This window comes from Macadamia integrifolia, chromosome 4 (genome assembly GCF_013358625.1).
Source record: "Macadamia integrifolia cultivar HAES 741 chromosome 4, SCU_Mint_v3, whole genome shotgun sequence".
NCBI lineage: Eukaryota > Viridiplantae > Streptophyta > Magnoliopsida > Proteales > Proteaceae > Macadamia > Macadamia integrifolia.
The window spans coordinates 24,947,814-24,960,877 of record NC_056560.1 but is presented as its reverse complement, the minus strand read 5'-3'; the positions used below and the strand labels follow the sequence as shown (position 1 = coordinate 24,960,877).

General features: G+C 38.4%; 1 protein-coding gene across 1 annotated transcript; it reads left to right on the top strand.

Moving 5' to 3' along the window:
• Positions 1-5,990: 5,990 nt before the first annotated feature.
• On the top strand, positions 5,991-7,446 carry LOC122075908. Its single transcript, XM_042641128.1, has 2 exons — positions 5,991-6,703; positions 6,899-7,446. The coding sequence occupies exons 1-2, from the start codon at positions 6,309-6,311 to the stop codon at positions 7,332-7,334; spliced, it is 831 nt and encodes a 276-aa protein (XP_042497062.1). The 5' UTR covers positions 5,991-6,308; the 3' UTR covers positions 7,335-7,446.
• The last annotated feature ends 5,618 nt before the right edge of the window (positions 7,447-13,064 follow it).

Here is a 13,064-nt window from a genome sequence, read left to right as displayed (position 1 = left end):
TCATTTGTGATGTATATTCTTATTCAATTAATCATCATCATGCAATTGTCTCCCAGTATTGCTTATTGAATTAATTAACCATCCAAATCTAGATACTGAAATATATATATATATATATATATTTATTGAGATACATAATATATATAATTATTATAAATTTGTATTCTTGATTTAATTCGGGAATAGGTAATTGAGTATGGTTAGTACTAAATGGTTTTGCTTTAGATTTTAAACCCGTACCAAGGAATATTCATTTTCTAGATTTCAAAATCGTATTGGTCCTTCTTTGGTTTAGTTCAGTATATTTTAAATGGAGATGATTAGGGCGAATTGGAGATTGTGTCAATAGGTGCACGGTCTCAGGTTTGATTCTCCATCTCCCCGAGGATTAGTCGAGGTGCGTGTAAACTGGCTCGGACACCTTGATTAACAATATATATATATATATATATATTTGAGGGTGTTATTTTGAAATTCATGATAACCTATAAAATAGAAATGTTACAGTTTGTTGCGAGAAAGCTAAACTTTTGTTGGAGAAGAAAGGTACTATTGACAAATAAGAAATCAAAACTGTAGCTAGAGTGGGAGAATGTCACTAAAGAGAAAGATTATTATCGGAAAAGTTGCTCACATTCTTAGTTGTTAAGTCTGTCTCGAATTCTTGACCCGTTTTGAAGAATGACCCGCTCCGACATATTTTGGTGGTGATCCAAATGAAAAGTTTTCTGAGATCTGTGATGGAAGCAGAGGGGTTGCTTAGCACTAATCTCGTATGGGGGTACAGTTCGACCCGATGGATCAACCCGCAACTTGGTGGAATATATAATGTACTATCTGTTGTAACCCGGCAGTCACTGAGAGGGGGGGTGAATCAGTGAGTTCAATTCTGATACCTAAAAACCTGTCCGATGTCTGACCAAGAAAAACCTGATATAGCTGTCCCTGTTTGCACACAGTCGTATGCACACTCAGCCTCTCATAGGCACTTCCAAGTATGCACACCCATTCCACATTCCACGCACTTCAATATCAAATGCAAACAACAAGCACCCACAACACAGGGTTTTTACGAGGTTCGGCAATTTGCCTACATCCCCGGAGTAGTGCCTGTAAAGGCTTCGTATCTACTCAATACACTACTTTTGACTGCACCCACAGTCGGGAGCACCCACACCCAATTTTCTCAAGCCGAAGCTGAGATGGCACTCGTAGTGCCGATACAATGTGTAGCACCCACTACACGGGAGCACCCACTCTCGGTGCTTAGCACCCACTAAGCACACAATAAATAATACAATTAAATTGGGCTTATAACAATGCCCTATAGTGAAGCACTCATACATGCAAATTTCCCCCAAATAGACTACAACTATCACTTAGGCATTTTATCAAACATCTTGCCTACAATGATTTATAATAATGGAAATTTGGCAAAATTGAGGTTACCTTGGCAAGGAGTAACCGTCGGAGATGCAATAATGTCAATCTCCACTTGATGCGGACCACAACCACGTTGTCTCGGTGCCGCCAATGCTTCAACCCCGGTTGGCACTTGGGTTTCTTGAAGCAACTCACAAGAACCAAATTCTAGGTTCTTCTTCTTTCTTTTCTCCTTGTCTTTACTTTCATGGAGCAACTATGGCATTCACATTCACATTCACACACACACAAAGAGAGGAAACAACTTCTTCTCTATTTCCCTCTTCTTCTCTTCTCTTCTCTTTTCTTTTATTTTCTCTTGGCAACAACCAATAGGACTTGCTACCTTGGTTTCCAGCAGCTTCCTAAGCCTCTAATGGTGGCTATGGATGAAGTGCAAGAGGATGGAAGTCTTTCATTCAAACCTTTAGCCTTTCACGAGCTTCAACTCATTTTTCCGACCACCTCAGCAAGCCCTCTGCCTGATTTCTTCCCTCTGATGTGTAGAGCTCGGAGAGATGAAAAATCCCCAACTTGAATCACTCAAATCCGACTTAAAATGAGGGAGATATGACCTTTTTAAGTTGGAGCAATGAGATAGCCTGAAATGGAATCTTCGTACGGGTGGCGTAGGCTACACCGGCGGCGCGCGCAACAGGGGCGAAATCTGACCGTAGATCTCATATAAGAGATCTTATAATCCAAACCGTCCGATTAAACCAACGGACAACAGATCCAAACCGTTAGATTTGAATCTCGATGACGTCATCATGACGTAGGCGCTGACATCGTCAGAAGTGTTGTCGATCTATGATTGGTTGCTTTTCCGGATTTTAAGGGAGCTTGTCTCCCACTCACAAAAGTGAAAATGCATATTGACCGTTGGATCCGAATCTTCCATGATGGCTTTAATCAGATTTCATGAGATCATTAAGATCGGAATCCTTTTTATACTTTCTATACACGCGCGAAACACAATAACATACCTTGATGTAGTGTAGCGCCAGTGCATCAAGAATTATGCATCTAACCAATCAAATCCCACGCGCAAGCATCTATCTCGTCCATATCACACCAAAATCTCAGCAGCCTTTGGATGGGCATCAAGCCTACGTGGTCGAATCGTGGCTGTCCATTTCACTTCCCTTGACTCCTCTTTATTATAATCAAGCCCCTGCCTCCATATGTTTCAGTGCTTAAAGACCCCTTGCAACTCAGACCTTCAAAATCTTTAAATTACACAAAATCCCTTCAAATTTCAAAATTAAATTCCGAAAAACCCACCCAACACCGAGAGCAACTGATGGATTTTCGGTTTGGATTTTCGAACCGACTTTACGGAAACGCTTATAACTTTTTCATACGATATCCGATCGAGATGAAACGAAGTGCGTTGGAATCGTAACTGGATGCTCTACGACTTTTCAGAAGACTCAATCATCTGAATCATCCATGTAAAAAGACCAAAATGCCCCTACACATTTCCAATGACGTATCTTTCTCATACGCAATCGGAATGTGATGAAATCAGAACCGTTGGAAAGATTGTATTTTTGTCGTATTGTTACATGTAGAACACTTCCTTTAAAAAAATCATCTTCAATGCCGAAACTGCCCTCGACTGCCATAAATGTCGTAACTTCTTCATACGGTATCGGAATGTGACGAAATCAAATGCACTGGACTAGGAAAATTACAATCTATCTTTTTCATGAAGAACCAATCTTCCAAAAATGTCATTTTCATTGCCGAAAATGCCCTCGATCGTAAATAGGCCAATTTTACCAGTTTTGACCCAGAAACCCGCACCACCTATTAATGATGTATTAAACCACTCCATGCATACCAATCTGCTCTGTTATCTCATCGGTGACACTGGATACTGCCATGTCATCATTTTCATCCACGTCACCCAAACTGGCCACGTCATCACCGCCACGTGGCCGAGTTGCCAACAAGGACAACCATAAAACAACACTATCATCTTGTTGAGCACACCATATAATTTGGGGTTTTTTCAAGCTAAGGTTTCAGGGCAAGTTTTCTTACCGCTGCTTGGGTGTATTCTCTCTTCTACATAGTGAAACATTTTCTTCTTCGCCCAATGATATAGCACACCCCATCGGTGTATGAACCTCGTTAAATCTCTGTGCATTATGCTGATCTGTCCTTATTTATTTTCGTTTTAGTTAGTGTTTCCTCTAACATTAGCGGTAGAGAAGAAAGGTATTGTTGATAGAGAAGAAATGACACTGTAGTCAGAGAAGGAAATTATTGCCGGAGGGAAAGATTATTGCCAGAAAAGTTGCTCAAACTATTGGCAGAGAAGAAATGTACTATTGCTGGAAAGAAATTTAAAAAAATAAAATTGTAAGTAGAAAGGGAGATCATTGACAAAGAGGAAAACTGTTGCTAAAGGAGAAAAGTATGCCGGAGAAGTTTCTCTTCTTCTCTCGAATAACCTAAGGTAAATGGTTAGCAGAGAAGAAATCAAAGTAGAAGCCAAAGATGTAGAAGGATGATGGAAAGGGAAATATTTTTTAATGGGGAAGATTATTGCCGGAGAAGTTCTTCTTCTTCTTCTTTCAAGCAACCCAAGGTTTTGGTTCTCCCGAATTTATATCGCATTCTTGAGATGTGAATTCACAAGTCGAACATTATTGTGTTGAGTGTGAAAACAACATTTTGTTTTCGACTTGAACAATGCGAAAAAATGTGTGGAACACATAATTGTGTACGATGCACAAAAATGTATGTTCATGTGCAACAAGATCAATAAATTAAACAAACAAATACACAAGGCAAGAGTTTGACATGATTCGATAAAATCACCTATGTCCACATAGTGAGGGCCAAAGATTACCTCTTTCATAAAGATTATTCTTCATTGCTACAAAGGAGGCAGACCCAAAAGTGCATAAGTAGATTCATTGCATCCATCAGATGAAGGGAAACTCTAGCCTTTGTTCTTGAAGCACCAGATTCGACCATTTTGGTGGTACAAGTAGTTGTTATAGAACCTCCAAGACTCCCATTGTAAAACTGATAGTCTTTCAATGATGTTGTGTCTAAGGACTTGAAGAGAGGGTAAGAAGACTAGAAGGAATAAAACCAGAGGATAGCGAAGGTGGTTGCAATGGAAGGGTTCGGTCAGAATCAGGTAGGGATCGATGGGTTTGGGCCATAGATGAACTGGGTAAGGAGGATAGAAGACCACATTTGGTTTCGGTTAAAGAAGGGACTTGTCCATGGATGGGTTCTGGTAGGGTAGTCAAAATTGGGACCGAACCAGATATACCGACTCAAGCCAAACCAAAATGACCTGATAAGGAACCAAACTGAGCCCTTATTGGGTTGGTTTCGGGCTCGGATATTGCGATCCCAAAACCGAACTGAACTGGAAAAGGAAAAAACCCGACACCAAAACCAAATCAACATACCTCGATAAGAAACTGCCAGCCTAAAACTCACTAGGGCTGTGTTTGGTAGCCAAGAGAAGAAAAGAAATGAAATGAAAAGAAAAAAAGAATCAAGAAAATAATAAAAAATAAAATGGTAAGAAAATAAAGAAAATATGTATGTTTGGTTACCATTAGAAGAAAATAAAATTTTTTTTATTAATGTTTTCTTGTGTTTTTGGTAAGATTTTTTTTCTTTTTTTAAGCAAAAGAAGACTTCACCATTCCCAAGGTGAATTTGGACAAAATTGACTTAATATCAAATCGATACAAGAAATCCATATAAACCATAAGTCAAACCGAAGCCAAACTTTTCTTATTAGTTTGTTTCATATTCACAATTCCTATTGGGGATACAATGTCTTAAATTCCATTTACGGTAAAAATGGCTGAGATCTGTTGCCTGGATTTCTCATATAGGTTTCCTATATATTTGTAGTAAAATTTTCTTTTTCTGTAAACAAGTTGAGAGAGGTATGAGGATGAGCATTGTAACCTTATTCTCCATCAAAATCTCATCTCACCGACGTTGTGGGCAATCTTTTCAAACCTCATAATTATGTATACATTGTGTGATTTCTTGTTCTTATTTTTTCATCCCTTTTCTACATCGTTTTAAGATTGCGTTTCTACAATTCCCACATCGAACCGATTCAAGCTGAACTAAAACTAGACCGAACCAACCGATGGTCTGGCCTTTAGCTGGTTCAGATATGGAAGAGACTTGGTATCAGATTGTAATAGGTAAATGGGATAAAGGCTACAGCTGGTTTCAGCTAAAGGCAGTGACTGGTTTATGAATGATAATGAGTTGGGGAAACCTCAACAGTAATGGGCTGATTTAGTAAAAATAGAGGATGGGCTTGAGAGTTTATATATGGGCTTAGGATAAGGTTGAGATGGGTTGGAAGATAATAAAGTACACGTATGTGCTTACGTATTAAGTTATCATTACGAACAATCTACATGACCCCATTTCTATAGATTGTAGACAATAGCGATAGAAGAAGAAAAGGATAATTCGTGGATTTCTAGGGTCGTTGCCTCTGCCACGTAAGCTCTCGGAACGTGTCAAAGCGCGTCGCCTTTTAGTGGCGAACACCGCCGTCGGGGTCGTCAGTTTTGCCCCCTTCTTACCCCTCTCCACTATCTCTTTATATTTATCTTCTCTCAAACACTCTCTCTCTCTTTCTTTATTTCTCTCTCTAACTTCTCTTATGTTATGGCCTATGGTTACTCTGTCTCATTCTCTATCTTCTTAGCCTTCACCTTCCGAACTCTGTTAACCTGTGCACACCCTTCTTAACTGCCGATTGATGACAACGAAGCCAAGCTTAGAACCAAGAAAGCGGAGGATAAGAAAGCGGAGAAGACATCGAAAAGAGGAAGAGTTGGTAGTAGTGGTGGTGGTGAAGAAGGGTTAGATACATGTCTCTGCTGCTGAGTAGCAGAGAAGTCTCTGCGGGGCCCACTGTTGGGTTCCAGAGTGATGTCGTCGCTTCTCCTTCGGCGGCGTATGTTAGCAATCGGAAGATGAACGCGGCCGCCGCCGCGGCGGCTGCTGCTGCTGCTACTGCTACTGCTTCTGCTTCGTCTTCTTATTGTTGTTTGGAGAAGAAGGAAGAGAAAGAGTTGTCGGTGGTGACCGGTGAGTCGGCGGGGCTGGTTGAATCGGCTGAGAGTTCGTCGATCGGGGTTGCCGGAGAAAGTACTTCAACGACTGTGGACGGTGATGATGAAGAGGGTGAAGAGGTTCAGAGTAAACTCAAAAGTGGTAGTGCTTTGGGTTCCTTGGGTTCTCTGGAAGAATCTCTTCCCATCAAGTGAGTTCCTGTTCCTCTTCCTTCTGCAATTCTTTTCTCTTCTTTTAATTAGGTTTTCTTCAAGATCTACGTAGAAGTTTACGATTTAATTTCTAAATTTTCTCGGATTTCGCGTTGAATGTGGAGGGAAAAATCTTTAATATTTTTGTCTTGAAATTGATGAAATTGGAACTTGTGGTTGTACTTGAAATGCAGAAGAGGATTATCGAACTACTTTTCTGGGAAGTCGAAATCATTCGCAAGCTTATCAAGTTTTTCAGATGTGAGCAAGGTCCAAGATCTTGCCAAATCAGAGAACCCTTTCAACAAGAGGAGGAGAATTCTCATGTCCTGCAAATGGTCCAATAGATCTTTATACAACGGATCTCTCAATCCCACAACCTCTATGCCTCTCCTTGCTGTCTTGGATGAAGATGAAGAAGATCAAACAGAGGATCATAATCATGGTCATCTTCATCATCTTGAAAAAAATTGGAACAAGAAAATGGAGAAACAAACTATTGAAGTCTCAGATGATGATGATGATGATGACTCTCCTCCATCATCCCCATCTCCAATGCGAAGAAAGTTCAACAACAACTACTTCAAGTCTGGGAAATGTTTCTCTCTTACAGATCTACAGAACCATTAATGATTAATCCTCATAACCTTCCACCCCAGTAGGAAATCTTCATAAAAAAAAAACCCCCTTCTGTAATTAATTTTTGAAAAATGAAGATGCAGGCTAACCTATAGTTAATCTATATACAGTATCTTGGATGCTTTTCTTTCTTAAAGATCTTATATATATATATATATATATGAAAAAGAAAATCTTCATAAAATCCAATTCTTTCCTGTTCGAGTGTTAGTTCTTGACTTTCTAGCTTGCTAGTGTTCTCTAAAGATTCATGGAGGAGTGGGAGAAGAAATATCTGTGCGAGTTGTTGAGGTTCTTTGTTTGTGGTCTTATGTTGATTAATAAGTTGTAGAGATGGGAGATGGGATTCTCCTTCTCTCTCCATCTCCATTGGAAAATGATGGGTAGGGATAGAAAGAGAGATGGGTAGAGAGAGAGAGAGAGAGAGAGGATAAGGTGATGTGAGTTGTTTATCTTTGTCTAGTTGCTTTTAGAAAACGGGATAATGTGGTTGGACAATGTCGTGGAGGTCTTATCCTTTTAGGATTTTTTATTATTTTATTTTATTTCTATAGTAGAAGAGAGGAGAGAGAAGAAGGGTAGGATAGGGTCGGAACATTTTCTAGAAGGACTCTTTAAGGCAATTTTGGGGTTTTTAATTTAACAGAGCTGGTTAGTTATTGTTGGTTTTTATGACTTTATCTATTCACCTTCTCACCTTCTCACCTTCTCACCTTCTCACCTTCTTACCACCCAAACTGAACGCATGACTCATGGGGTCTTAGGGTGGTTGGCAGTAGCTTATCTGAGTTGTACACTTGTCATTGACTGTTCAATAGTACTTTTAGATCATAAGGTCATGAACTCAGAGATGTGTGTTTCTCACACTCCAACATTTGGGTGCAGGTGCTTTTCTCTCTCTATCTGTGAGGAACATGTGTTCTCCATTCATTGGGCTGATGATTAATCTCCTTTAGTCTACACATGCATTTGTTTTGAGACGGACCAGACCGGATCAGGCCGGACTAGACCACTTGGTTGAAAAGGAATTGATTTAGTATGGTGATTTGATTTGGCAAACCGGTTGAGAAATTTCACCGACCCAGCGTTGTTATTATTAGGGTGAAGGAACTTTGATAGAGCGTAGGCCAATGGGAGGCAACACAGAGGCAATGGGGTGGGGGGCAATGTAGTTTTTTCACGTATGCTTGTGGCTTGGGCAATGTAGGAGCGCACATGGTATCCACCAAAGTACATAGGCGGTAGAGGGTCATTTTACATAAACCTAGGGGAGAGCATAGGGAACAAGCGGTTCTTTTTCTTTATTATTATTATTATTATTAGAGCAGGAGAATGCTACTTCGGAATGACCAATATAGGATCCACGTAAGTATCTTCTGCATGGGGTAGTGTGGACCTGTTGTATCTTGACGCAGATACATGTCAAGAGGTAACATTTTTTCTTATCATAACATCAAGGAAGGGAGAGGTTGCCTCTTCCTTGGACTTAGGCTAACACTCTACTGCATTGGCAGCCACTGCCATGGCAATAAGCATTTCCTTCGACCCATCCTTATGACTACAATACAAATGAATTTTGCGGTGTTGAAACTCCTAAGTGATATAATTTTCACCAATGAAAGTTGTAATAATTAACATAATGCCAAGATTTTTTAGATGAATGAAAAAATAATAATAATAATAAGTAAATAATAATAATTAATTAATTAATTAAATAAAATAAAATAGACTCATTGGTTCTTCAACCTTACGGGCGGCAATAAATGTCTTAGATGAAGATGCATACATATTTGAAGACATCTTGACCTTGCATCGTTGAAGGTGTGTTATTCAATCTAGAAAAAGAGAAAATGAATCGCATTATCTCAAAAATGAGATAAAACAAGTCGTTACTGAGATGAAATGATTTCAATAAGAAAGAGAAACAATCGAAAGGGATGAATTGGTCTCAAATAAACTAAAAAAGAAATAGTTTCGGATTTAATTTCACTGTGATACTAACGGGTGTGTCTATTGAATGATTAAATTACACTGTTGCAACATGTTGGTCTAGATTCGAAACTTGAAAACTAACTTTATGAATGTAACCCAAATCATGGGTTTCTACAATGAGAATAAAGCAAGAAAGAAAAGATAATAAGGCAAAAAGGAAAAAAAATTAAGGTTTGTACCATCAGATTAACAAATCCCATTTGGGTTTGTGTGATGGTGGGCCCCATGGCCCCGCATTTTTTGATTCACCCACCATGGTCCCCTCATTTGTTAGAACAAATCCCATTTTTAGTTCATATAGTGGTGGGGTCCCTCCAGTTATCACTATGGTCCCCCTCTTATGTAAGATGGAATCATTTGACCGTACGATCAGCATTTTGAAGGGGCATTTCCATAAGTACAAGGTGGAGGTGCATGCGGATTTCCATTTTTTAAGCTTTTTTAAAAAAAATCACTACCTTAAAAGCTTAATTAAATAATTAGTCTAGATCATGTTAAGACTTAAGATTAGGACTTGACTATGAACTCAACTTGCCAATATATTATATTAGATTTTGATTCCTAACTTTATTTAATAAAACATTTTTTGGATGATTGATTTAATTAATAGTAATTAATTGGAATTCATTTAAAAATTTCTTATTAATGCCATAGATAAGATTAGATAGAGTTAAGTCACATAAATTATTATTTTTTTAATTAATAAAGGGAAAGCATATCTTATCCTGGTTGACTGCTATCATAGCAATGAAGAGCTGTCACAAATTTTAGTATTTGACGAAATTACTCCTTCTAAGTTTTTCAAGTGAGGGTTATAATAGAGAGGCAATGGGTCAGGTTAGGTAAGTAAGAAGTACATGATAAGTTGATTTGGTGGGACAGCAAAATGAATAATCCTGGGCTGGGCCCAATATTTTAAAAACCTAGCCCAACCCTAGGTCCTCTTAACTCAGCTTAGTTCCAATGTAGTCTAAGGTTGGGATGGGATATCACAGCTCAGGCCCAATTCTGTCAGGCTTAGCCAGTTAGGCTGGCTTTGATTGATGTTGATTGGGCTAGATTGATCATAGCAGTCGATATGTATGATGTAATTATATATAATTATATATTACAGTCCCTTGGTCAGCTATAGTTTGGTTCTCTTGACATATTCCCCGTCATAGTTTCATTGCATGGAGAGCTCTTTTCCAACCCTTCCTCACTATTGTTCTACTCCGGAATAAGCATGTCTCTTAATTGGGTTCTTGTGAACTTTGTTTGAATGGTTTGGAGGATGTGCCACACTTGTTCTTTCAATGCCTTAACACCCGAACGGATTGGGAAGGAATCCTTCATAGATATTCATCGACCGCTAGAAGAATTCTTGATTTGGAAGAGGGGGAATGGCAATGGGTGAAGAATACATTCAAAGGGAAGACAACTTGTGATCTGATAGGAAAACTACTATTTTGTGCAATTGTTTATCATATGTGAAGTTATGTGTTGACTACATAGTTTTCAATGCAGAGTTGTGTGTTCAAATTGTTATTTCGTGCTTAGCAGACTGTCAAAAATTATCTCATTCCTCATTTCATAAAAGTATGTTGGGTGATAAATTGTCTTGGTAGTGAACATAATGCATATAGGATGCTTTAGTTTTACCGATCTATATGGTACGTCAAGTAGACAATTGATACCTTATTATAGACTGTCGTTATAAGCCTGTGGCTAATTTGTAGTGATGCGTCAGGTTGAACAGTCGGCACATGTTAGCTATAAATTACTAATCTTTTTGCATGGATCCTTGTGCTCATCTTTGATTGGAATCTTTATGTAGCCGACTTTATTAAGTTGGGATAAAGTGTTGAATGTTATTATTGTTGTTGTTATTGTTGTTATCGTTTATCTTGTGAAGATGTAGAGGAACCTAAGAATATGGATACAAAAATCAAGAATAAATCAAAAGATTTGAAATGCCACCTTGTTTGATGTTATTGGCAAAGTACTCAACATGATAAGAACAGTTTCTAATTCAAAATCTTTGAGGAATAGATGGATTGTTAGGTCTTGGGATTTGAATTTTCTATTTTCTATAATTTATCTTCCCTTGCTTGATTCCAGTTCTGACAATTCAAAATTGTGCATGTTCAAAGAAGACTTCAATCATTTGAAAAATAAAAAATACAAATTGTGGACCAGGAAAAGCTTCTTCCAATGCATATGGACCGTCCAAAATGGAGATTGGGATAAAAGATAAAACCAAGAAAAGATGATGTGTCTTAGGAATCCGAATTTCTTTGTTTATATGGTTATGTTGTCTTTCCAGTGGCTCTCCATTATCCATTGGATTATAATAGAATAAATAAAAATGCAAGCGAGTGCTGGTAAGAGGTTCACAAGTTGGGGGAGGGCACAACCAGACAAGTTTGTTTAATTGACCTAAAAATCTGTCACATGGTGTATTGGATGACCCCGAATTTTTTGGATAGATAAATTTAGGTATGCTATTCAAATGTCAAGTGTAAGAAAAAATGGAGTTTATCAAGTGGCAAAATAAATCTTTGACAATATAAGACTAATGGAGAGTACACATTAGTAAATTATAATAGGCGTTCATTGAAATATATAGGAATGCATGAAATACACATGGTACATAGTAGAAGGTTGAATTTGAATTTGAATTTGAAACCTAACATGTGACATATCCAGACCATCCAATGTGCATCCAAGAGTCAAAATTGTCACATCCTTCTCTCATGGGAAATTTTTGTGAACCATCAAGGTTATCTTGATGGGGCCATTATGAAATGACATTTTTCCCTTTTACATAAGATGTGTAGAGACATAATTTAAATTGAAAAAAGTGGTATTCATTTAAAGGTGATTTATTTTCCAACCTAATAGAAAAATATTAACCTGTTAAGTTTGTCTTGAATTTTTGACCCGTTTTGAAGAATGACCCGTTAAAATATATTTTGGTGGTGACCTAAATGGAAAATTTTCTAAGATCTGTGATGGAAGCAGAGGAATATATAATGTACTATAGTCTTGTCGAGCAAGTCGTTGTAATTTGGTGGTTTTTCGAGCTAATGTTTCAGGGTGAGTTTTCTTGCAGTTACTTGGGTGTAATCTCTCTATTCTGCATAGTGAAACATATTCTTCTTCACCCAAGGACGTAGCACACCACATTGGTATGTGAACCTCGTTAAATCTCTGTATTATGTGAATCCGTTGGTTATTTATTTTTCGTATTCATTGATGTTTACTCTAACATAACCTTATATAAGAAAATAATATATAAACTAACATTGTATAATGGATTATTATATGTTAAAATCTTCTCTCCTTGACCCAGCCCCTCTATTTTCCCACAACCTCACTGCCTGCGGTCTCTCTATCTCCTCTCTCCTTGCCTCTTCATTCTCCCTCCACCGTGGCCCTATGCAACCATCTCTCCCCCTCCCCCTATGCCCTCTGATCCCTCTCACCCCTCTTCAACTAAAACCCCATCATTTTCTTTTTTTTCCCTACCTCCACACTTCCCCACACCCTGCCCTACCCTATAACCCCACCCACCCCCTCTTTGTATCACTTTTTAAAAAATATTGACTGTTTCTCGAATCCTATTGCCTCAATCAACCTTCAAAGCTCAATATTCTGAGTTTAAATCAATAGGGAAGATGAAAGGAAGGGAAGCCGGAAATGCAAGCTGAGGGAGCGTAGGGAAGGGGAAGGAGAGAGAGAAAGAGT

Coding starts and splice junctions, on each gene's coding strand:
- LOC122075908 (XM_042641128.1), top strand. CDS start 6,309: ATGTCTCTGCTGCTGAGTAGCAGAGAAGTCTCTGCGGGGCCCACTGTT. Junction 6,704..6,898: donor GAAGAATCTCTTCCCATCAA/GTGAGTTCCTGT, acceptor CTTGAAATGCAG/AAGAGGATTATCGAACTACT.